This window comes from Haemorhous mexicanus, chromosome 3 (assembly GCF_027477595.1).
Source record: "Haemorhous mexicanus isolate bHaeMex1 chromosome 3, bHaeMex1.pri, whole genome shotgun sequence".
In the NCBI taxonomy this organism is placed as follows: Eukaryota; Metazoa; Chordata; class Aves; order Passeriformes; family Fringillidae; genus Haemorhous; species Haemorhous mexicanus.
The window spans coordinates 107,020,516-107,047,006 of NC_082343.1; the positions used below are offsets into that span (position 1 = coordinate 107,020,516).

At 38.6% G+C, this 26,491-nt stretch overlaps 1 protein-coding gene across 2 annotated transcripts; it reads left to right on the top strand.

Moving 5' to 3' along the window:
• Positions 1–139: 139 nt before the first annotated feature.
• Positions 140–21,633, top strand: GEN1 (GEN1 Holliday junction 5' flap endonuclease). 2 transcript variants are annotated; one of them, XM_059842918.1, is made up of 14 exons: positions 140–331; positions 3,140–3,346; positions 4,835–5,021; positions 6,392–6,568; positions 9,161–9,271; positions 11,209–11,282; positions 11,762–11,853; positions 12,644–12,794; positions 12,915–12,951; positions 13,053–13,133; positions 13,901–14,031; positions 16,831–16,892; positions 17,436–17,579; positions 17,794–21,633. In XM_059842918.1, the coding sequence occupies exons 2-14, from the start codon at positions 3,186–3,188 to the stop codon at positions 19,197–19,199; spliced, it is 2,814 nt and encodes a 937-aa protein (XP_059698901.1). In that variant the 5' UTR covers positions 140–331; positions 3,140–3,185; the 3' UTR covers positions 19,200–21,633. The 2 variants fall into 2 exon arrangements, with proteins under 2 accessions (XP_059698901.1, XP_059698903.1); XM_059842920.1 differs by lacking the exon at positions 140–331 and having other exon boundaries at positions 3,208–3,346; positions 4,881–5,021.
• The last annotated feature ends 4,858 nt before the right edge of the window (positions 21,634–26,491 follow it).

The window sequence follows — 26,491 nt, forward strand, 5'->3', positions numbered from 1 at the left end:
GCGCCCGCCGCTCTGGAGCCGGTCAGAGCGGGCCCGGCGTTCCCCTTTACGGGGCCGGGCGTTCCCCTCACGGGGCCGGGCGTTCCCGCTGCTCCCCGCGGAGGCGGGCCCGCTCCCGGGCCGAGGCTGAGCAGCCCAGGGCAGCTCGGGCGCGCCTGTTCCTGTGGCCGCAGCGGGGCGGGAGTTTCAAACGCTGTGTGCGGGGAGCCCGCGCGTCCGGGCACTTGGCTCGCCGGCTGCGGCTCGGGGTCGTGTTCATCCCGCCGGAAAGATCCGTAGGCGCTTGAGGAGGAATCCGCAAATGCTGGAGCGCGCCGCTGCTGTCCTTCGGGTGAGCAGGTTTATTAGCAAAGCTGTGCTGGCGTAATGCAGAGAGAGAGAGAGAGAGAGGGAGGTAGTTGTTAAAAACGTCAGGGCTTTCGTGTTTCCTCTGCCGTGCTTTCCTCCTTTTTAAAGGCCTCTGGGTGAGACATAAAATGTATGCTTAGCTGTCTTTTAAGGTTACCTTGGTCATGTGTGAGAGTATCTCTGTATGAATTGAATTTCAGCGCTAAATGCTTTCTGTGTTTATTTTTAAGTAACTGGCATTTCTGCCAGTGTAAAAAAACTTAGTAGAGCAGAATGTAGTCTTAAAGCCCTATATACGACATAAAAGCTTTATAGGTTTAGCACAACCTGGCCTGAAGAGACATTGAGAAGGTTTTGTAGGGTAGAGGTTATTTTAACTGTTAACGATCTTCAGTGATTTCTAACTATATGGAAATAAATCAAGTTCAGTCTTGCTTCTCTGGCAGTTGCCATCTCTCTAGGGTTGGAGGCTTGTGGTGAACGAAGCTGTTAAATAAAATCCGAGTAGACAGATCATTCATGTTAAGAGTAGTTGAGCTATTTGTACACTGAATTAAAATTTAAATATTTTATGAAATACACTCAAAAAAACCAAAGACTGCTACCAGTCTTGTAGTCTTTCATAGCTCACTGTTAGTTATATATTCAATGTGATGTGAAAAACTTAAGTCTTCAAATAGCTATACTTTATTACAGTGAAAAAGTCGGCCATTTTTTTTTATGGTTTTTTACTATTATTTGTAATCTAACCAGATGTAGGGTGTTTGTAGTGTATTTGTCTTTCCCATTAATTAAGTACTATGTGGGAGTCCATAACAATATTTAGAAACTGACTAACAGTTGCTTTTTAAGAAATTGTATTGATGCAGACTAACAAAAACCAAATTATAACACCAAAAAGACATCTCCCTTCTTTGTTAGGTGTTCTCTCACTGAAGATGAATTATTGTGCTTGTCTTTTGGGAAGGTTTGGATACTTCTCCTGTGCATCAGAGAAACTAATTATCCTGGACTTCAAGAAATTGTACTATGTAGTTGTATGCTTGATTTGTATTTTTGACTAATTGTTATGTGCTTGGCATACAACAACAATAGCAATACTTTGTCTGCGTACGACTCAAATGAGGTTGAGTCATTGTAGTAGTTAAAGAAATGGATTAGAGACCTAGATTCTGTTGAAAGTAAATCTTAACATGACAACTTGGTTTAAAAACAACCTGGAATTGAATAGCTGACTTGCTTTAAAACAGAATTAGAGTATGAAAGAATTGCTGTTCTGACAGACTCTGGTGTTAAATGTGAGAGACCACACAGTGGCATAGCTCCTCATGTGTCTCAAGCAGATCTCTGAGCACTGGTAGCTCATCTAGTCTGATTTGTTCTAAGGAGCATTTTAATTTACCTGATTGTACAGTAGTGTCAAAAGCAGAAAGAAATACAAAACATTCCAAGTTGTATTTGATTTTTATATTCTAATATTGGGAGAGAAGAGAGAAAATAAATAAGCATGAGACAAATGTAGTACCATAAGGCAGTGTGGGAATAAATTGGTATTGTGAGGGTGGAAAGCAGAGTATGTGCTAGAGGCCTTGTATAAAACTGGCAAGACGTGAAAACCAGAAGAATAATGAAAACAAGAAAATAAGTGTGGCAATGGGGTAATGGAGCTCTGTAAGTTATATAAGACAAAGAGATCTACCTCCTAGTGGGTGTATGTTTTCCACTGGCATGCATTATAGGTAGTGCTAGTCACACAGTACCAGAATGGACACAGTGAAACACACACTGGTGTGTTTCTGCAGTCACAGTGCTAGAAATACCAGGACATTTGTTTGGAAGGGAAATTCAGAAGTCATCGTGTTGCACTCAGAGCTTAGTAACAAGTTTGCCCAATTCCTGTTTAAGGGCTCTGTGATTGCCTGAAGTGCTAAGTTTGGACTCTGTGCCCTAAGTAAGAAGTTCAGGAAAAGTAACAATTTTCTGATGAATGTGGATATCCTGGTCAAAAAAGACGTCCTGAGCCAGGTGTGCACGTTGCACGGAGCTATTCCCCAGGCATCCAGGGCCAGAATGAAGTACTGCCTCCTTCTTAATACTGCACTGGAGTTCTCTCCCCAAATTTCAGTGCCAGTCACTGCTGATTCCTTGCTCAGAGAGGCTTCCATTAAAAGTAGGACAGCATGGCAGCTGGATGTTAAGAATGTCTGCAACCTATGAGCAACCACAGCAGCAATACCATCTCTTTTTTCCTGAAGTCCAACTTGAATTTCCCAAGCCAGAATCTCTGGGTGTTGAACCCTTTTGTATCATCTTGGAATGCAAGGAAAGTTTAAATTCTGTTGTCATTCTAACTATTCCTCAAATAGCTTTAAGCTGCTTCTATTTTAACAGAAAATTTTAATGTGAATCCTACCTCAAAACGGGAAGTAGATTCCTTAAGAATTCTCTGGTTTGTTTTTTAATAAAACTTGGATTGTGTTTATGTAAGGGACACATAAGACTTGGAAATGAATAATTTTTTCATTGTTTTTTTTTCCTTAACTGAGTTTCATTTTATTTATGTTCCGCTTATTAGTAATGCAACTGTTCCATTCAAAGAAGGTATTTGGTAATAAACCATCTGTGAACTGCAGTCACTACACTTAGAAGACTTGGAAGTGGATTGGACTCAAAAAAGTAGGACTTGTAGTAGCAAATATATTTATCTTCTTCCTTCTTATCTTCTTCTTCTTCCTCACAGTCATAATGCTTCACTTCATGCCATATGCTGAAACTGTTTTATTTTGTTCAGTCTCCACAGTTAAAATCTACCTTCTGACAACAAGGAAGCAAAAACAATGGGAGTGACTTACCTGTGGCAAATCCTTGAGCCTGTGAGACAACCTGTCAACATAAGCAGTCTCAGAGGGAAAACACTTGCTGTTGATTTAAGTTTGTGGGTTTGTGAAGCACAGACTGTTAAAAAGATGGTTGGAGTAGTTACCAAGCCACATCTCAGGTATCCATATAAATTATTTGAGCCAAATGTCTTGGAGCTGTTTAGTTTAAATATGTTACTTATTCAATAGACTTCTAAGAGTAGCTCTGAAATTCATATGACTGATGTTTTGATTCAGTTATCACTTGTGCTACATATATAGAGGGTTTGAAGTTAGTTCTAAGTAGATCCCCATGTTGAATTAAATATGTTTAAATAATTCTTCAGGCATTTGAACAAACTTGAGGAATATGTATATATTTTTAATTTAAATTACTTATCTAAGGAATGAGCATGTTTAAGCATCTATAATTTCAAAGTCCTGTTCTCTGCAAACAGTGCTAACAATAATGAAAACATTATTGAAGACAAATTTTCATCAGCGCTTGTTGTTAGTTCCCAGTGTAGAATACTGAGTTACTAGATGGTGTTATACACTCCTGTGACTTCTGTTGAATTCAGCACAATATAAAATATCAGCATGATACAAAATCTCAGCATTTTCTGAGAATAATGTCTTAAAATGTTTTATACTTACAAACTCAAATGGATAATTATCTATAAAACTGGCAGCATTACCAAAGTCATTACATCAGTCTGATAGGATGTCCTGTGTCCAGTGGAATGGAAGCATCAGTCCAGACTTCCAAAGCAAGACAAGGAGTTGAACAGATTTCTTCCAAAAAAATGTTTTCAGACAGTTGAAAATTAATTTTTTTTTGAGAATTTGTATTTTCGAGTAACTTATTGTTTAGATTGATTTTTTACATCATTTGTGAAAATAGAGCTAACCTCAAAAGACCAGCTTACTGGCTTTTGCTAGTAGTAACTGTACAAAATTAAATCTAGTGTAGTGGTCTCTCCATGTCTGTCAAAGAGACATAAGTGTTTGATCTACTCCTTTAGGAAGATTGATACTGGAATTACTGGTAAAAGCATATGCTGTTTGATATGACTGCTGTTTATTCTACTGTTGTAGTCCAAGTATTTATTACTGCAGCCTTGTAAAACTCCACCCCTCAGTGGTGCTGGTTTGCATATGAAATAAATTGGCATTGTAATGGTATCTAGAAGTCTGTCCAGTACTGCAGCATTCAGTCACTTGAGGTGTACTTGTATTGATAGATTTGGGGTTAATAGTTGATATAAAATAACCAATGTAAATACGTGTTTGGAGGCAGATTTTGGATATTGAATATATTTTTATTAAGCCTTTTAAGTTTGCTTACATCTCTACACCCAAAAAACATCCTTTCTGTTCTTATATGGTATTTTCTTGGGAATTTTGTAAAGCTGCTATAATTTCATAGTATGGCAATTTCAGCCAAAGACAGGAATACAGCTCACAGGTTTGTTTAGACTGGGATTGAAAGAATCATTAGAGGTAAAGACAATGCTAGGGTTTTCCCAGTGGTAGGGTCAGGAAAACATAAGGGATATAAGGAAAATGTCTGAAGAAATCAGTCTTGACAAATAGTTCAACATATGGAACACTTTGCTTTATTGCAGAAACCTATTTTTTCGGTTCTCTTTCTTTACATCAATGGGAATTAAGCTAGTGTTTGTCATGGAGGGAGAGGCCCCCAGGCTGAAAGCAGACACCATGAGCAAGAGGAATGAGATGCGCTATGGGCCTTCAAAGAAAGCTGCAGCTGTAAGAACAGGGAGATCTTTATTTAAAGCCATGTTAAAAGAGGTGAGTAACTGAGTGTTAAAGTATTTTTAATGTGATAGAAAGAAATCTTAATCAAATTAAATACAGGAGCTTGAAATAATTGATAGTTTTTGCTACAACCTACCCCTGAAGGCTGGGTAACTGAGGTTGTTGTTAAGAGATTCCTTCAGGGCAAATTAGGGTGAAATGACTCTGAATGACTGGTGTGTACATTTTTTACAGGTGAGCCAGTTGTGTAAAGGAGGAAATCAGCGAGATAAAAAAAGCATTATCCCACTTCACAGGATCTGGTTATTGTTGGCCTCACCCAGCTCAAAAACCAGTTTGTTGCTAAACAAAAGCTGTTTTTTTGTTGGCATCCTCCCATGGTGGGTGTGCACCCCCTGTGTCATACTGGATTGGAGGTTTGGCCAACACATACCCAAAAATTCTCCTGCTCTTTGGCTGGGGGTGCAAACATGGCCTCAGCAAAGCACCTGCTGCTTTTTCAAGTGACCACTTGTTTGAGTTATTAACCCCTAATATTTCAGTGTCTCACAGCTTTATACACAACGAATGTAAACAATGTTTTGAGGTTTGAAGGAATGTGCACCTTTGAAATCAGGCCTTACAGAATCTGTTAAGTGTTATAGAAGACAGTGTCAGAATAATTTTCTTACTGATATATTCCTGTGCATGTTGTGCTGTTGTGATTGACAACCGTAACTGAGGATTTATTGCAAAATTTAACTTTGCTGTTCTTTTATGGTGTTAGTATCCATACTTCTTCATATACTCCCCCCGTCCATTAACCATTTTTGTCTATTCAAAATTCTCTGAAGTAGAATTTATGGGTGTTCAGGGCTTCACTAGACTGTGCATACCAATTCATGTTTTATTCTAAAATTCTAAAATAAAATACTTTCTCTGAAATTTGTAAGTATTTATCTGTGTGTCTTGCACAATGGTCCAGTCTTGGTAGGATGACAGCATTGTACTTTTCTGCTTGATATTCTTGGGAAGTTTGGCACCTGTTGGAAGATGTCTGTTCTGGCTCAGCATTACTGCTTGAGTAAACAGCATTACTTCTCAAAGATAAATACTCCTTTGTTCCAACTCTTCTGAAAACATCCTAAATATCTATTTCAAGTGTAAAGATTTTTATGAAGGAGTGGCCATTAATCATGTTGTGTTCAAGTCCTCTAATTAATACTTAGCTCTTTGTGGATATCTACTTTTCACTGATACAGGAAATTATTTTTTGCTGAAGTAGTGCTTTCATTGATGAGGTGTTACATAGCAGAACAACGGTAGCAGTTTTTAAATGCACTTGTGTGTGAGAAAAAGCATGCTACTAAGTGAATGTAATAGCTCAACATTCAACCTCCTTCCTTTTGTGTTCCTTCTTATAGTGTCTTGAACTGCTGGAGTGTTTAGGTGTCCCTTGGGTTCAAGCAGCTGGAGAGGCAGAGGCAATGTGTGCCTACCTAAATGCAAAAGGACTTGTTGATGGCTGCATTACAAATGATGGAGATGTTTTCTTGTATGGAGCTCAAACAGTTTATAGGAACTTTGCCATGAATGCTAAGGTAATGTATCTCACCCTGTTCCCACCCTTTCTATAGACTCTTTACAAAAATGTAAATAGAAGGAAGGGACTTGAAAAAATACTTATGTTATTAAACTTACCTTGTAGTAGTTTGGTTTGTTTAAAATAGTATGTTTAAGACAGGAACATTTTATTTGATTCACTGGTAATTCTTGTATTGGCTGTGAGAGGAAAACCAATGAGAACAGGGTAATATTGCCTGTGTTTGTAGTACCCTGTGGTGTCTCATATAAAGCTAAATGACAAATTTTTTTCCCCATTTCCTCCTTGTATGTGGAGAAGTTGAGTGAAGTAATTACTTCCTATAAATTTTACCCTTAGGCCATATGAGAGTGATCAGCCTCCTGGGTCTAATAAGTGTTCAGATACTTGCATCTTACAGGTTTATTTTATTATAAAAATTACTTGCAATTAATGCTGTTCATCCCAATTGAATATGAATAGTGTAGAGATTGTAATCTGTATCACAATCAATTCTTGTGATCATTCAAAAAACCAAACAATTTATGGCCTTAAACTGAAGTGTTCATTTGTTAAGAATACAATTTTCCAGAAATGGTGAAAGGCTACCCCAGATTTCTGTAATTTATAATGTTCATCTCAAAGACTTGTTGAAAAAATACATCGGAGATATCAGAAAATCAATAGAACAAAAGAAGTGCACCACAAATAATTAACTTTAAAAAACTAATTAGGGTTGATGGAAGGTTATTTGCTTTGACACCATGTTTGAGTTTTTCCTTGACCTGGTTCTTTCATTCAGCTTCCTTGTCATTTATCACCAACAGTGAAGGAAGTACACCTTTCAGGGGTACATGAGTACGTATATAGGTCAGCATAAAAAATAATTTGTGAGTGTGCAGGGGGCACACTGTCAGGCGCAGCTCTTCTAGCAAAATGGATCACTTTGGTTTGTTGGCTTGTGGGGGGATTTTTTTGTCATGATTGAGGAGGAAGGCAGTGGCCTATTTTTTAATTCATGTTAATCTCGATTCCATTTTGTGTTTGAGTCCCTTTACCTTTTAAATATTTATTTAGCTTATGCCTAGTATGTTAGATAATATTTTCATTCTTTTTCTTTTATTTTACCTAAATAGTACATTGAAATGTTTACATGCTTTTTAAAAACTTCACTTTCTGAAATGACTTTGCACAGCCACTAGGATTTGATAATGTTAGTTTTGCCACATTTTTCTTGTAAGAAACAATAAAAACACCTAGAGTCATGGAATATACTGAGTTGGAAGGGACCCATCAGGGTCATTGAGTCCAACTCCTGGCCCTGCACAGGACAGCCCAAGAGTCACCGTGTGCCTGAGAGCCTTGTCCAAACACTTTCTGAACTGTGTCAGGTGTATCTTGGTCCTGTGACCACTTCCCTGGGGAGTCTGTTCCAGTGCCCAACCACCCTTTGGGTGAAACACATTTTTCTGATACTCAGCCCAAACTTCCCCTGACACAGCTTTATGCTGCTTCCTTGAGTCCTGTCACTGGTCACCAGAGTGAAGAGATCAGAGATGTATCTGCCCTTCTCCTTCCCCTTGTGAGAAGGCTGCAGCGAGGTCTCTCCTCAGTCTCCTCCAGGCTGAACAGACCAAATGACTTCAGCCACTCCTCATACAGCTTCCCCTCAAGGCCCTTCACCATCTTTGTTGCCTCCTTTGGGTTCTCTCTAATGGTTTAATGAATTTTTAATATTGTGGCACCCAGAGCTGCCCCCAGCACTGGAGGTGAGGCTGCCCCAGTGCAGAGCAGGACAATCCCCTCCTTTGCCTGGCTGGAGATGCTGTCCCTGATGCCCCCAGGACAGGGATGGCCCTCCTGGCTGCCAGGGCACTGCAGCCCATGTTCAACTTGCCATCAGCCAGGACCCCCAGGTCCCTTTCTGTAGCAGTGCTCTCCAGCCCCTCATTGCCCAGTCAGTGCTCACAGCCAGGGTTACCCTGTGCCAGGTGCAGAATCCAGCACTTCCCCTTGTGAAACTCCATATGGTTGGTGAACTCTCATCTCTCCAGTTTCTCTCTCTGCCCTTTAGGCAGTCAACAACTCCTCCCAATTTAGTGTTGTTGGTAAACTTACTTAGTATTCCTTCCAGTCCTGAAATTGAGTTAACACTTTTGGTATCAAGTTTGGGATGATAATGAAGATGTTGAGAAGTGGGCTGAGGATAGGAGCCCTGTGGAACTCCTCTTGTGAGAGGTTGCCAGCTTGATTTAACCCTATCCACTGCAGCTCTTTGTGCCTGACCTGTGAGCCAATTGCTCACCCTTCATGTAACATGGTTATCCAGCTGTGTGCTGGACCTCTTGACTTATTTTAGTTTCTTTCAACAGCTGATGCCCATACTTGAAGTTCCAGAACTGTAGTTGTTCATGTAATGTCCATGCATTATATTATAAATTTTAATGGCAATTTTTTTTTTCCTATTAGACCCCTTCTTTGGGGTAGAACCCTTTCCTGTGGGTGTGGGTGAATAGGGGTGAGTAAGCAATTCCAACTGAACATGGTTCAGGGCAGTTCCTTCCCTGTAGCAGGTGTAACAGAAATAATATGTAGTAAATTTCTCTTGCAGGATCCACATCTTGACAGTTACACAATGTCCTCTATTAAAGAGAAACTTGGTTGTGACAGAGAGTCTTTGATTGGGCTAGCAGTTCTTCTGGGCTGTGATTATCTTCCAAAGGTAAGCAATATAATTATTTTTATTTGGTGCTTACACTGTCTTGAAAAACAACAAAGTGTATCAAGGGAGATGTGCATGCTGGGAAAGCTTATGCAATGCATGATTACTGAGATCCAGATGTGTAGGAAGTCACTGTAAATTCTATTTGTAAAGTCTATTCTTTAGTCTTCTAAAACGCTAAAGATATTCAAAATGGTTCATGAACATCAGTCTTTCTAAGACTATTTTGTCTTGTTCCAAATCTTTTCTATAATGGAGGGGAAGGCAAAAGTTTAGATGCTGATTACATTGAGCCAAGGTGTGAGAACTCCATTGTGTATGAGTATGCTTTGTAACAAGTCACATACAAGTGCATCCCTGGCAGAGGAGCTGTGGAAAATGAGAAGAAATGGCTTTGTCTGTGCTCTTTGGAAGACTTAGTAGTGATGGTTTTGAGCTGTAGTTATTAGTAAAGGCAGTTCTGGATACAGTTTGGATGTATTCCTGTTCCATTGTTTGTAAATATATAATTTATGAAGAATTAGAAGTGATCTATTTGGAAGTTTACCTAATTAATTGAGAGGAATCTCACCCATTGCTACTTCACTTCTTTCTTTTTTTCCTTTCTGTAAACTCTTGAATTCTTTTTTGAGATGTTGAACAGAAGCTGTTGCAATGGCTGTTTGAAAGGGAGAAGAAGTGGGATGCAACTTGATTTCCATACAGTTCATCATGTAGTGACTTCAGGCATTGATTGCTCCCATTCAGGCTTGCAGCAGATACCAAGTTATTCTTAAGTAGTTGTGTCCCAGCTTGATAAAACTATCCTTTAAACAATTGATACTGCTGGAAAAAACAAACCATTCATTATTTTTGTTTTGGGTTTTTAAATTTTGCTTTTGTTATAGGAATCTTTAAATAGTTTGTTACTACTGTGTAAAGAGAGGGAGTAAAAACAAACAGTGGATAATCAGTGGTTATTGTACCAAAGCAGCTCCTGGAATGCCAGGTTCTTACAAAGTCTTAAAATGTCACAATTATGTGATGCCAGATAGAGTCTTGGAGTTATTTCAGCTCAGCAAAATAGATGAAGACAGAAACTTGTTAAGATAGCTGAATTATGGGAATACATTGGGAATGGAGATTGGCAGACCAGGTAAATGAGAATACCACGTTATAATTGCACTTATTTTGTTGAAAATAGATCACAATAATCCTTTCCTTGCAGCAGCTGAATATCTGACTTTACTTGAATGTCTGACTGTAGTCCAATGAGGACTTGGTTTGAAATTAGATTTATTTTATATGGTTGTATGTATTCAGTTGTGCCATTACAACTGAATATAGATTTATTTGTAATGATGCTGTAGAAAGTACACTCAATACAGTCTTCATAATCAGGTGTATTGATTCTTGGCAAAATAGGGTGAAGATGGAAAGAACTGAAAAACAATGTGAGTGTGTTTTAAATCATAGACTGATAAAATAGTTTGGGTCAGAAGGGACCTCTGAAGTTCACTTAGTCCAACCCCCCTGCAGTTAGGGACATCTTCAATTAAACCAGGTCACTCAGAGCTCCATTCCAACCTGACCCTGAATATTTCCAGAATGGAGCATCTACCACCTCCCTGGGCAACCCATGCCAGTGTTTCTCTACTTCATTGTAACTTCTCTTTTCTGAATTGAACTTCTTTTAGTTTATTATTGCTTTCCACTTCTTCTTTGCCTTGTTTTTATCTCAGGTGCTGTTGAGCATAAGAACATGTTGTGTGTTACACTGGCAATACAGCTGTAATCTGTCACCTTCTCTGCCCTTAAACTTGGTCAAAAATATTTTTCGCAATTTATTTTCAACATCTGGAATCACTTGTCATTTCTCTACACTATGTAATAAAGATGTTTTTGTGAGAATATGAATATTTTGTTTGTAATTAAATAATATTTCATATTCACTATAGGGGGTTCCAGGAGTTGGGAAGGAGCAAGCTTTAAAGTTAATTGAGACTCTGCAAGGTCAAAACTTACTGCAAAGGTAAAATGGAAATTTACCTAAGTGTTTTTTATTCAAAGACCTAAGAGTATGTACTTCAATTCCAATCCAAGACAATGTTTGTAATATTTTAGGTTAGGGAGGATATTACCACATTCCTTACCTTGTGTTTGCTAAAGGAATTGTTTTGCTAGGCAAGTCTCATATTTGTTTTAAACATGAGCTGACTCCTAGCTTTTGAGCTAGCTGGTACAAGTTGATACATTGAAGTGAAAGTTGTAGGGACTGATGAGACTTGCTGATTTTTTGTTGGGTTGTGGATTAGGATTTGAGATACCAAGTGCTTTCTGTGTTATCATGTGTGTGTCAATGCTAGAAATCCAACATGATATGCTGTTTTTCAACTTATGCTGTTTCATAAGTTGAAAAACTTTCTCTTGGATAAATGCTTGACAAGTATAAATAAATTATTTTTCAGTGGTTTAAGTGTGAAAGCTAAAAATATTTCTTGATCCTTTTAGGTTTGAGCAGTGGAAGGAACAATTTCAGCATGATGATAATCCACCTTTGGCTGTTAAAAGGGTAATTCACTGTTCAGAGTGCCATCATCCAGGTCAGTGTGAAAAGTGCTGAGCTGTACTTTTAGCCTAATTGTTTACTTTTTATTATGGGGTGATGGGTTTTGTTTTATTGGGTTATGGGGTTTTTTCTACTTCTTCATGTTTTCAATATTGTGTATATGTATCCTTATATAAACACTTCCAAGGCTTGGGACAAATTTTCTTCAAATGTGAAGCTAGTGGACAGCATATGGAATGTTTTCATAATACTGTTGTGGGATCCCAGATATTTGCCTTTTTAACATGATCAGTAAAGACAGCATACTATACTGCTTAGCAACTTCATCTTCAGTTGCTTGAACTGGTCCTGCATCAAGAGGACTGAATCTCATCATTGATGAAGTACATGGCAGTGTTTTTTCAAGAAGAAATTAATCCCAAGTACTCTGATTTTGGTATCATCTTTGATCAGTGAACTCATTTAAATCCATCATTTGGTGAAGGAGAAGCCTGATTCAAATATATTGAAATATATTCAAATATATTACTTATGAGTGTTTTCCAGGTTATCACACATTACTTCTGTAGTTTTTTGATAATAAGTTTCCAGCTTAAGATCTGAAACTCTTGAGAGAAAAAGTCTTCAGAAAAATGGAAGCCTGCATGTCTTTTGCAGTTTTTACTATAGATTCATAAATGCAGCTAATGCCCTCAGACCTGCTTACAGCTGCCATTCACATCACGTTCATACTTGTTCTGAGCTTTGTATTTGTAATACTGCCTTTATGGGTTTGGAGATTTTGCAACCCCTTTTCTCCTCACTTTGTGTGTCTGTTGCTATAGGATCTTACAAAGAACATGAGCACAATGGATGTAAATTCTGTGAAAGTGTGAGACGCTGCAAACCCAGTGACTCCAAACATTGCTGCCCCTGTGCATGGCATCAGTGGGAGCGAGTGAAACAAGCAAATGCAGTGGAGGACAGTATCAGAAAGTAGGAATGGCCTGAAAATTTAACTGCTTTTCCCTGCATTCATATGCAGGGTGAGCATTTAGATGCATCATTTTTGCCCATTTTTTCCTCAGTTCCTAATACATTTGTTTTTACCTCCAGAAAAGCCATGAGTTGTGAGGGCTTTCCATTTTCTGAGGTAACAAACAAGCCTACTTAATATCAATTGTTTTAATCAATTAGCTAAAATTTCAGCTTTCTGTCCTCTCTTAAACTGTTTCTTTTATGTTTTATCTCAAGGTTATCCACGAGTTTCTTGTAAACAAGAATAAATTGATCAACATAAAGGAATGTCGAAGGCCAAATTTATTGTCCTTTCAGGTATGGAACATAATATTGAATATTCAACTTTGTAGTCTTTTATTCATTACTAAGGAAGTGATAATGGTGATCTTCATTGGTAATTTTACTTGAAATAAGAATTTAAGAACCTTGCTACTACATCTTACTAGACCTCACTGTTTTGAAAGCCTAAAATTGAAGACTTTAAAAAAAAATCAGTTGCTGTAAATAGCTAGATAGAAAAGTAGAAGAAAGAGAAAGCTCACTTGTCATTGTTTTGTTTTTCATTGTCCAGTATTGCTAGATGGGGGTGAGGGTGTTAATATATGCACATTAGCATTGTTTTCTAGGAAGGCTTTTTACTTCTTTTTTATTGGCAAAATCGGATCTCTTACAATGTTTCATTTTTTGGGTTAGATGACAGTGTAAGAATTACGGATAGTAGAGTAGATCACAGTTAAACAATGTGGCTTTAGTGGAAATCCATGTTCATTGTCTCACGTGAAATCTGTAACTTTCACAGCTCCTGGTAGAGCTGATGTGAACCTGAGAAGGTGTTTAACAACTGTCTTATCCCTGCTGCTGCCACCACACAACTGTTCTCTTGGCTTGTCACTGACAGCTGATAAATGTGCCCTGCTAGGGATGCCTGTTGAGGTATTGGTGGGCATTACACCAATGTACAAAAGTACTCTAGATATTTTAACTATTTAGCCCAGTGTCCCAACTACATAACTATCTAAGCATGATATCTAATAGAATAAAGAATGTTTTAAAGTTTGGGTTTTTTTTTTTTATACAAACAGCTATTTGCTTCAGAGAAGATGGAATGGACCAAACATTATGCTTGTAAGAAGCTGTTAGCACTTTTGACACGTTATGATATGATCCAGAGAAAATCTGGAAATACTGACTCAAAACAACTGCAGGCAATACGGTAATGTTCTTGATTTCTTGAACTTAATATGTTTACTTCTGCTGGCAGATAAAAACCACAAGGTTTTCCTGAAAAAAGGGAAATATGGTTTTCTTCCATCTTTGTTGCAAGTTTTGTGCTTATGTTGAATAGAGGCAAAAATTCAGATCAGTGCACCAATTCAACTACTGCTGCACAAATACATAGAGCAGTATCATTCTAACTGGCAGTGCTTGTGTTCTCCTGAGGTTGCTTTTTGTTCATTTTCCTTAGATCTGACTTGGTCCTCTGCTCAGGTTCTTAGCATACATTTAATTGAATTCTGTGTCTCAAAATAGGAGTTCAGGCTTAGAAATGAGCATCTGCAAAATTAGTCATAGTCTCTGATTGCTTATCAGACCTAGAAGCTGTCATTGTATTATGTGTCAATGCCACTTTTCATTCAGGACTGCTACATTTAGGAATTTAAAAATGGCCAAGTTGCTAAAAATGGACATGCAGGGAAGAAAAAGCAAGATAAACATGTAATTATTTTCTCCCAGAATACTTTCCCACTCTCCAGATTTCTGTAACTTAGGAATTTACTGAGCCAGAATTAGCATTTTCTTATTCTGTCAGCCCTCAATGTAATTATTTTTTTTAATGATCTAATCTCTTCTTAAGTCAACTTCTAGAATCTACAATGTCTGTTGGCAAATCTGAACTTCACTTTGTGAAGGGAATTGTGACTCATTTTCACTTTATCTGATGGTTTCGTTTCCCAAATGAAACCCAAATTCTCCCTGCCTCCCTAATCCTTTTATTGGAAGAAGGTTAGTAATTTTTCATGCTAGTCAAGGTTTTTAGGCATTAATTTTGGGGCACGGGAGGACAGTCAATAGCAGTGTGATAGTATCACTTCTGGGTTGATGTGTCATAGTCTTGAATTAGTACTTACAGAGATGCTGATCTGTTCAGTGTTGTCTTTCAAAAGATTGGGGAGACTGGTTGGAGAATGCTTTTAAAATAGATTGGCAAGATAAATTACCAGTATTTACCTTTATGAATTATTTCAGTGACATTGTCTGTTTTGAACACTTTCTGGTGTTTCAAGAGTTTAAGAGATGGTGTGTGCTCTGGAAGATTTCTTTTGTTAGCAAGTGTTTAAACATGCAGTAATGGTTCAGCAGGATCAGCATGATCCTACTCTTCATGCATAGGAAGCTACTAAACTGGGGTGTAGATAGACGTTTTAGAAAAACCTCAGTGACTGACTGTCCCTGCTCAGTTCAAGTTGTGTCTCTATCTTTTGCATGAGAGCATGAGGACAAATGACCCTGTCTGATCATTCAGAACATTACTGTCCAGGACAACAGCCTTCTCTGGCATTAGTATCTATTTGGTTTGGAGAAGTCCAGCCATTACCCTGACACTGACAAGTCCACCACTAAACTGTGTCCCTCAGTTCCACACCTACACATCTTTTAAATATCTCCAGGGAATGGTGGCTCTGGGCAGTTTGTTCCAATGGTTGACAACCCTTTCCATGAAAAAATTGTTTCTAATATCCAGTCTAGTCCCCCTCTAGTACATCTTGAGGCTATTTCCTTTCCTTTTTTATCACTTGTTACTTGGGAGAAGAGAGTGACCCCCACCTGGCTGCAGCCTCCTTTCAGGCAGTTGCAGAGAGCCATGAACTAAACACCCCCAGCTTCCTCAGCTGCTCCTTTCACGCTTGTGGTCCAGACCCTTCATCAGCTCCACTGCCCTTCTCTGGACATGCTCCAGCACATCCAGTACCACCCCTTGTGGTGAGGGGCCCAGAAACAGACAGAGGATTTGAGGTGCAGCCTCACCAGTGCTGAGTGCAGGTGGACGATCACTGCCCTGGTCCTGCTGGCCATTCTATTGCTGATACAGGCCAGGATGTCAGTGGCCTTCATGGCCACCTGGGCACACTCTGGCTCATGCTCAGCTGCTGTTGACCAACACCTCCAGATCCTTTTGCTCTTGACCGCTTTCCAGCCACTCTTCCCCATCCTGTTGCACTGCAGGGGTTGTTATGATCCAGGGGCAGGACTTTGCCTTGTTGAACCTCACACCATTGGCCTCAGCATCAGTCCGTCCTGTCCAGACTCCTCTGCAGAGCCTTCCTGCCCTCCAGCAGGTCAGCACTCCTGCCCAACTTGTTGTTGTCTCTGAACTGACTGAGAGTGCACTTGATCCCCTCATCCAGGTTATTGATAAAAACATTGAAGAGGACTGGCCCCAGTAGTGAGCCCTTGGGAGCCCCATCAGTGATTGACCTCCAGCTGGATTTAACTCCACTCACCACCCCTCTCTGGGCTTGACCATCCAAATAATTTTTAACTCAGTGCACCTATCCCAGCCATAAGCAGCCACTTTCCCTAGGAGAAAGCTGTGGGAAATGGCATCAAGGGTTTTACTGAAGTCTAGGCAGACAACATCCACAGCCTTTCCCTAATCCCCTAGAGTGGGTCACCCTGTTGAAGGAGGGTCAGGTTGGTCAAGCAGGATATGCCTTTCAGGCAGATCAGCTGAAGATACCAAACTGGTGTTTGTAGGAGACTGCATTATGTTTGTATCTTAGAGAAAAGCTTTTGTATTTTATGTGGATGCTCTTCTGAGTGTCAAATAAAAATGTTTCAGTAGTCAAATCTATACTCCAAATTTTGCTGTATACAGAGTAGTGTATTTTATTTAAAGATGTTGTAATTTCATCTTCATGAGAAGATTTTTTTTTTCTCTGATCTTTGCAGATAAGAATATTGAAATTTAAGTCTAGATTTCAGTAATTCAATGGGCTTCCTCTTCTTACAGGATTGTTAAGACACGTGTTAAAAATGGAATTCCTTGTTTTGAAATTGAATGGCAAAAACCAGGTGGGTCTGGTTTCTATGTACATTATGGAACAAAACAGTTAATAGAAAAAGATAAAATTAAGCTTTAAAGAGGACAAGAGTTTGGTAACACTCTAAGGCAATGGAATGTGGGCAAGATTGGAAACTTCCATGGAAATAACAGGAAATGTGCATCAAATTTCAAATACCCTGTCAGAAAAAGCAATGCTTTAAAGAAAACAAATTTACCTAGAAAGCAAGGGACTCAGTCTTCAGCTACTTTTTCTGGTACTTGTAAATAAGACTTGAACTGTGTATTTCATACCTTATTTCACTATGTACCTGAAGTTGTCACTGTTTACTAGTTAGAAAATTTTCTGTGCTGCCAGACTCCTCCTTGTAGTGTGTCCATTTGTGCCAGGAGACTGGCAGGAAGAAAAAGACTTCACTTGTAGATAAATCTCAAATATCATACTATTGACTTTGACGTACCTTCTTTGTATTCAAATCTTTGCTGTTTGGTTTTTCATTCCCTACTCTGACATGTGTATATTCATATTAAAAGTACATTCATTATTTTTTCAGAGCATTATGTTGATCCAGAAGATGAGCCTGTGGAGTTGTTTGTAGTCACAGTAGAAGAAGAATCTTTGTTTCAGGCTGCTTATCCTGATGTTGTTGCTCTCTATCAAGTGGAAAAGTCAGACATTCTTCAGAAGAAACAGAAAAGTAAGTCCAGAAACTTATTTCTTATGAATCATCTATCTGTCTTGCCATAATGCAAAAAAGCAAAAAACATTTCTCCCACTCTTGAACAATATAATGCCAAAGCAAGATGAGGGGACTGTGCTTTAATCTTACTATTCTGTACTTTTGCACTAAGAAATATGAACTGTGATTTATATGCCATTCAAAGTGCACTTTTTATTATTTTTCTTTTCAGAAAAGAAAGACAGATCAGAAGAAAAGGAATTAACAAATTCCTATGATGAAATTACCAGTCTTCTGTCTCAAATTAATTTAAAGCCTACACACAGAATTCTTCCTGTGCAACACTCCATGTCAGATACAAAATCTCCCCCAGAAGATCAGACACAGCAGCAAAGTACTGGATCAAAAGATGTAGCATTACCTTCATCTTCCCTCGTAACAACTGTTCATGTGTCAGCATCAGCAGCTGCTCTTGCTGATTCATCTGTGCCCTCACAGTGCACTAAGTATTCAGGGGTATCGTCCTCTTCCTTTGTACCTGGTCTGCGAGTGAGCAGTACTGATGGGAAAGGAGCTTCCTTCAGCACTACACCAGCCCATGGAGGTGATGACCATGATCCAGCAGCTGACTTAACCACATGCATAAAATACTCGCATCCACTAAGTCATGAAAGAGTAAGAAATAGCTCAGAGTATTCTGATGTTACACAGTCTGATATGCTTTCTGATAGTGAAGATGATTTGTTCTCAAATGATGCTATGGGACAACTTCAGGAGTGGTCTTTAAGTGAGCGAATACTTAAGAAGGCTCCCATTCCATCACAGCCTTTGTCTGAAAATGCAGTGCAACTGAAGTCTTTGAATTGTTTTAAACAAACAAAAGAAACATTGAATCCTGATAGAAATCATGTCTCTTCCTCGTGTCAGTTAAATAACCCAGTGCAGGAAAATAAAAATGTTCTATCAGAAAACTCTGTTAGTGAATCCAGCCTACAAATCTATCAAGATGCATACAAAAAAGCTGACCTCCTGGCTGAAATGGTGCAAAAAGACTCTTCTAGAAGTGGTTCAGCGTCTCTAGCCTGCAGTGGGAAAACAACAGAGACACTCCATCCTGGGTGTGAAATGATTCCAGCATCTCAAAAACCAGCAGATGCAACTGGCTGTCAAATTAAAGAAGCTTGTATTGAAACTACTTGGAAAGCTTCTTTTAAGAAGAGTGTGTGTCAGAACAGATGCTCTTCTAGTGAAGACAGTGATGATGGGCACGTGGATAAAATCCTGGTTTATGAGCAGCAGAAAAGGCAACTGAACCCTGGCCAGTTTAAGAAATGTTCTTCAAAGAAAAAGACTAGTATTGTTACTAGCAAAAGGACAAACAGTGACTCAGCCCTTTCAATTAAGGGGAAGAAGAAAATGACCAATTTAAAGAAAGCTGTTAACAGTTTCTCTGTGCAAGTAGCTCCAAAACCATCCTCTGTAGAGGAAGTTAATTGTTCCCAAAGTCCAGAGCGACCAATTGAAAGATTGGGTTCTGATCCCACACAGCAAGAGAAAAGTGCTGTTCTGACTTCTGTGTGGGCAGACAGCCCCCTTCCCCTGTCTGAAAGACTGAAAGGAAGAATCAAAATCAATTAGGTTCTCCATAACATAGATTATGATAGCAATTAATTGTCAGTTCTTGAAGAGTTCTTTCTCAGAGTTTCTGCAGTATGCTCTCAATCTTATGTGGACAGAGTTTTAGTGAATAGGACGTACTGACACTGGAGCTGAAGTTTGAAACTAAAATGTAAACAAAAGTGCCAAAGAGATGACTGTAGGCAAGTACCAGTCATTCTGTGTGTGTTTACATTCTGAACTTGATACATAAGCATCAGGATACAGTATGCAAGGATGAGGGAGATTTATTTAAGAAAAAGGGTTTTTTCCCAACCTGTTGTGCAGATTTTGTGTACAGCTATTTGTCTTGCTTACAAAAATGCTTACTAGAAGAGTGCCTGCAGTGCTGTTGGATTTTCCTATTAAGGCAAAATGATGCAGCATTTTTAAACTGAATTTCTCCATTCTTCTCCACTAATTTAATTTTGCAAGTTTTGAAATGGGTTTTGAAATCCTGTGTTCCTGGTTTTATTGACCATCTCTGAAGGACCAGATAGAGACACACAGCAGATGTACCTCACAGGGTAGCTGAATATATATCTGCCATGCCCCATAATAAGCTATTCTTCAGGGGTGCACCTCTTCCAAAGAGTGGAATAAGCCATGTAAGGATACTCTGGTGTTGTAGCTGTCATATCTAATATTTAAGGAAACTTGATGACTAATTTAATTAACTTTAATTAGGGCATTTTTTTTTAAAGAAGGTTGAAATCTCATCTAAGAGGCACTTCCATTCATAATAGAGTGAAAGTTAAGTTACAGAAAATCTAGTTATCATATTGCAAGTTCTTTTAAAAAACACCCAAACATGATATTATTCAAAGAGGAAACTTGAGTACAATTACAGTTTTGAAGGTGCTCTTCCTACCACTTTATTACAGAAGCAATCTTTGTTCATACACCAGAAAAAGTTATTCTCAACAGTTGCCTGTTGGAGGAATGCCTCCTTTTCTGTATTAGGTGTTTGTAACTCCTGTGCACCAGCCAGAAGGAAGACAATTCTTGCCAAGACATGTTGGTTACAAGAGAAATTTACAATATCTGCCTTATTTGCCTTAGTGAAAATGTCAGTTCTTCATCATGGTCAAGGACCAAGATTGAATTCCAGATGTCTTAAAGTAGCCTATAGCTAATACAGTCTGTAATTAGACAAAATGGTACTTTCTTAGTTTACTCTGTAGGAAGATGGAAAAGTTTTATTTATCATTGATTTTCCAAATGAGAGATGTATTTTGGAAATGAGGAAAAAAAATTGAAAATATTGGAAACTTATTTTCAGTTTTGAAGATGGTCTGATTTCTGGAGCTTCTTAAGTGCCTAGCTGATGTCAGAAGGTAGCTGGAAGAACAGTGTTGTGAAGGAGAATAAGAGTCACTGGGAATTTTAAAGGGAGAGATTCATTTCATGACAGAATGGTTTGGGTTGAGGGGGACCTTAAAAACATCCAGTTCCAACCCCTGTGCCAAGGGCAGGGAACCATTCCTCATGCAGTGGTCAGTAATGGAGACATCCAAGTGGGGTTTTTTTGTGGAAAAACACTGCTTTTGGTTATGTACGATTTTTTTTTCCTTGCTGATGCTTTTGAAATACTGAAACTTGAAATCAAGTGTTTAAATTTTGATTAATAAAAATGCCAACATCATGTGAACACACTCACTTTTGTTCCCTCCCAGGGCATGGGAATGTGCTCTTTTGTTAAAAGGGTCATTCAATTTCATCCACAATGTGTACATTTCTGTGATTTAGAGCTTTCTTTGGAATCGGGGATTTTGGAGGGAATTTTCTTTGTTTTCCAAATCTGCTTGAGATGACTGCTTCAGTGGATGAGTAGGTGAAAATAACTGTCAGAATTATGAAAGTCAGAAATGAGATATATTAACAACTGCAGAGGAAAAATTTTTATGTTGCTTATTTTTCCTGCTAATTAATCAGGTTTCACAAGTTACAATTCAAGCATGAAAAGCAGAAAATTCTCCATTTTTTTCATATGTAATGCATCCAAATGTTGTGCCAATTTTCTGCCACTACTTTAGAACAAGCAATAGATGTGGGGAAAAAAACCAACTGTGTAAAATGCTCCCTCTATTTATGCTGTAGCTGCTCATTGCAGTAAATAAAAACATTTATCATTGGGGGTGACTGTTGCTTGAATTAAACTTGTGATTCATTACAGAAGGGTAATTACAGTTTTTAAATTGTTTTGGTTTCTCATCTTTATGTAATTTACTCAATCCAAAGATTAGGGATGGTTTTTCTTTGGAGCTTTTACTGTGCTGACTGCTTTGCAACCTCTCACACTTGCGAGAATGATGTTTAAGTAAATTGAAGGGGTGTAACATAACTTTCTTCTGCAGAGAATGTTTCTCCAGGATTATGTTAAACTGCCTGTAAGAATAAATCAGTTGATGCCTCAGCCTCATGAGCCTGAATAGATTTTCATTTATCATCTGTCCTGGTCTGTCTGAATAGGCTCTACCAGGGTGCTTCATACAAAGTAATAAAAATGTAGCTGCTATGGAGGTGAGGCCGGTAAGGGCTCGTGGTTCCTGAAGTCTTTTTCTGAAAGATTTTCTGCACAACTGCTGTCCCAGCCCACGTGTTTTACCTGATGTGTCATTCTTGCTGGCATCCCTCTAGCTTAAGTGATGCTCACAGAGATCTAGAGCAGAGCCATAGGTTGTGACTTAGCAGGGTAAATATTATTTCTGCCTACAAACAGTATTAAACATTAAATGCAGCTCATTGGTTCAGCATAGCTTGGCAAAGGGAAACATTTACGTGTCATTCCTTAGGATTGTAACTTACTATTTCAGGTCCACAATCAACATGAAAGGAAAATAAATGCTGTTTATATGGAATTTATACATAGAGAGCTAGAAAAAAAAATATAATTTAAAAGATCACCTCTCAATGTCTCTGTATCCAACTGTAATTTTTCCATTGGTAGAGATTACTGAAATACTTACCCACATGTGAACCTACCTAACAAACACAAAAATTTCATGAACATAATAAATCTTTTTCTAGACAGAAATTTCCTAATTTGAGAAGGGATTTATTTAACTTTGCACAGCCTTGTTCTGTGCTCTTGTGTCAAGGGAGATGCTTCAAAATGGAGTGGCAAAGGAGACTAATGGCAGCTGTTACTTGAGACAAGATAGTCTTTTCATGTCTAAAAAGGTGTCAGGCCCTGCCATATTATAACAGCAGATAAAAGGAAACTGCAGTTAGAATATTACTGGGAGTTGTTGTAAACCCAAGTGCTACTGACAAAACCATAAACTCGGTGCTAGATTTGGCGCTTTTTCCTTCAGGAAACAAAACACTTTAACTGTTTCAAGAAAACAAAATTACGATCAGTGACAGAAGCACTCTGCACAGTTCTGCTCATGTATCCTGCATTATAGCTACCATCAGTACTGAATTTAATTTAATCACATAGGAAACTTGAAAAGTTCTTTGAGCCCAAGCCTTGTCTCCCCTGCCCCAATTTCGCTTGACCAAGTTATAGAGGTTTTGCCACTTCAGAGACTGAGCACAACTGGAGAAAGGGACATATCTTTGAAAATCTTGTTCATCAAAAACAACTAGCCCCACTAAAATTCCTGATGGATATTTAATTTTCATTAGCTGCCTGAATAAAAATCAATTAAGGAAAAGAAGTTAATCAGGAACATTTTAAATGCCAATGTAGTGTAGAAGTAGCTCTACATTAGTATTTGTTATTTTAATATCTTATTCTTAAATGCAATTTGCTCTGCTAGAGCACCTCTGCAGCCAAGCTTGAAGCCCAGCTTGTTGTCTCACCAAATATTTTTCACAAATGTTGGATCTGTGGTAAGTTTTGGGTATTCTTTGGCACATGGTAGAAGGAATTATGAGTGTGGTCTGTTTTGGATAATTTCAGAGGCAAACTAGATAAGCCCTTGCATGCTGTCTTAGTTGTCCCTCCCAAGATCCCAGTGTTCCCCTGGCAGTGACACCAAATAACAAACAGATGAGATGGGCCCAACCCTAGAAATGGTCCAAGTTTTAACTGCCTCAAAACCATGAAACTTGTGCCCCCTTTGAGGCTGAATTCAGACTGTCTTTCAGTCCAACATGACTGCCACGTCCCAAAGCAGATTGAGCCTTTAAGCCTCTCTGTGTCTCAGCCCACTGCAGTGTATTGTAGACATTTTCTTTGAAGCTTTTACACTGGAGAGTTAAATTTGCTGTTTGATCTACTGCTGGGTGGGTAAGAGCCCTGAACTCAGTCTCAGAATCCCCAAAACCTGGAGTTTAATGGAACAAAGGGCTTTGAGAGTGACAGCCACATGCATACCTAATGTACAGGGGCTTCACGGGACTTCATCTCCAGACTAATGTGTTGCTAGTTTTTCTAATTATTGAATGCTTCTTTACCAAATCAGACCTGCCAGTTAGAAATGTGGAATAGAGTCTGACTTCTGCTAATTAGGGCCATGCCTTCCTGATGGAAAGAAATCCGCAGTGGTTCTGCTGACAGTCTGCTGGGCAGCCAGCTCACATGTGCTGTCCTGAGCTGTGATGTGGGCTGTCTCTGGCTGTCAGTCACATCAAAGAATATAGAGGGTACAGGAGGGGTGCATGAGGATGTAAATGCTTTGCCTTGAGGAGTTATCAAAAAACTGAGAAAGGTGATGCTGATATTACAGAGTAGTTTAGGAAATACAACAGAAGAGCAGGGAATAGTACAGTGGGGTGGCATAGGGCATCTATGAATCCTTCATTCCCAAGCACTTGTGCTGCCAGATTTGGTACAACCTCCTGGGAAAGCCCAAGGCATGCATATCAGCAACTCTACTCCTTTGTACAAACCCAGCCAAACTGCTGTCCTCCCTGTGTATGGCTCCTACAATGATTTTTAGTGAGTCATGCGCAGCCCAACACCTACTCCTGCTTTTCTTTTACCTTTTATCCTGAAAAATACAAGCTTTTACAGCATAGTGATTTGTGTTCTTTGTGTTTATTATTTATCATGAGATGTGTAGGATTTGTAGGTGTTCTTCCTATCAGTCAGGTCCAAGGGAAGTTGATGGGTTTGTGCTCATGCATCTCCAAGCAGAAATACACCATTGTTCTGGAGTCTAGTGAAATGCCATTATCAAAGAGGATGTCACTTTGTTTCCCTTTCTAAAAATCCCTTTTCTTCTTGAAGATTGCTTAGGATTTGCAAGAAAGATATTTGGGAAAAGTTGTAGCCTCATGATTTTTGTTTGTGATTTCTAAAGAAATACTGTTTTCCGTTGATGGCATTTTGTTGTTTTTCTCCACTATTACAGTCAGTTGCTGCCTGCTATGGTTTCTAGTATGGTAATGGTAAAAACTCATAGAATATGTTATTCTGCTGTTCTGTTTTAAGAACATTCTTTTTAGCAATACCAGAAGAAAATGGTACAATAATCATATAGATAAGGAGTTCTGAGATATAATAATGAACTCAAGCAGGATGAACAGTGATATTTTCTGTTTGGGGTTGGTGGTAGCTTTTTCAGCTTCAAAGGCCAAATTTCTATTTACCAGACAAACCTTTATCCAGAACCTTCTAATCCAGCACTTTACACATTGTAATCTCTGGTGTTAGTGGTTTGGAAACTGGGCTCAAAAATATCCTGTAATAATCGATTAATTTCTGTATAACAACCTAGCATATTTAATAATTTTTTTTTTTAAAGGCCAGTAATTCTTTACTTGTTCTGTTCTCAACAGCTCACCACTGAGGTCTTAAGGAGAGAACATTCCTCTCCCCACACTGATAATCTGAAGAACTGTGTAAAATATGAGTGGCTCTGGCATTGAAAATGTTTGAATTTTCACAGAGAACCGAATGAATCCACCAAGATTATATTCCTACCAATAACAGAGGTGTTATCTTGAAAAAACTTCTTTGTGATAATATATTTACCTTGTAGGATTCCAGTAATTTAAGTGTGGGATTTTTTTTTTTTCTTTTTCTACTACAACACAAACTGTTTGTGCTGGGAAGCCATAAGTTACAGATTCAGGAAAAGTCTCTATCAACTATCATTGGTGTCCTCCAATGGCCAGGGCACTCTTACCACAGAAGCCAAAGACTTGAAGCTGCTCTGATATGACAGTGAACAGGAAGATTTGGGGTCTTCCTCCATATGATTTGGTATAGCCCTCTTGAATGGAAATCTTACAACCTTGTTACTCCTGCCTGGGAAAAAGACCTGAGTTCAAATATTGTGATTAACTGTATTGATAACTTGGAATACAACCTAAGCAAGAGATTGTGTGGGATGAATGTTTCAGAGAGGGAATATATTAAAAATCTGACCAACAGAAGAGCCAGTGAGGTACAAAGTGTCCGTGGTGAAGACAGAATTTACCAGCAAAGATATTCTGAGAAGTCCCACCAGACCCACCCAAGGACATCTTGTGAAGAAGCTTGTGGAGCTCAGGGTCCCCAGCCAGCTCCTCCCAGACACTGCCTTGTCCAACCCAACCAAGAGCTTTCTGACAGCAGTCTATCCTCTTTCAAGTTCCAAATAAAGTTCACTTAACAAAACCTCTCTGCAATTGTTCATTTAATAAAATACAGTGCTAGGACTTTCCCTTATAAATAAAGTACAGTGCAATTGTGGGGGGTTATAACTCTTGCTCTTCTAGTCAATTAAATTGATCAAATATTCTATTACATCACTAAAACTATTCATAAAAAACTCCAAGACATAGTACCTCTTGGAAAATTTGCAGCAGAATCATCTGCAGAATGACAGCCAATAGTAAAGATGGGTACAGCATCTATCTGGAGAACAGACAGTTAAGGAAGTGCACATTCAAAAATTCCTCTAAATGTGATTCAAGCTTAGAAGCCAGTTTATAATTGCTATTATATCAATCACAGTGGTTCATAGTTTGGCAATGAAAAGGAGTGCTTATTTTAAGTGCTCTTTTATTAATTTATTGTCACAGATCTCACTTTAATAACAACATTATGTGATCGTGTATTTTATTTATGGATTATTTGAAGAATCGGTTATGCAGATATTCGGATTAGTGGGCTATCAAACCATTAGCCAAATAAATCTAAAGGTAATAAAACTCACAGGAAGATAGATGGCTTTCTTTTTCTTGTTCTTTTCAGCTAATTCAGGCTAATTTAAGTCTTTCACAGAATGGTGATAATGAAGGATTTGTTCTCAGCAGCGTTATGGCAGGTGATTTGCATTTGAAAGTTTGACACATTTATAGGCCTTTGATCTTTTCCCCTCAGTGCTTGTGCC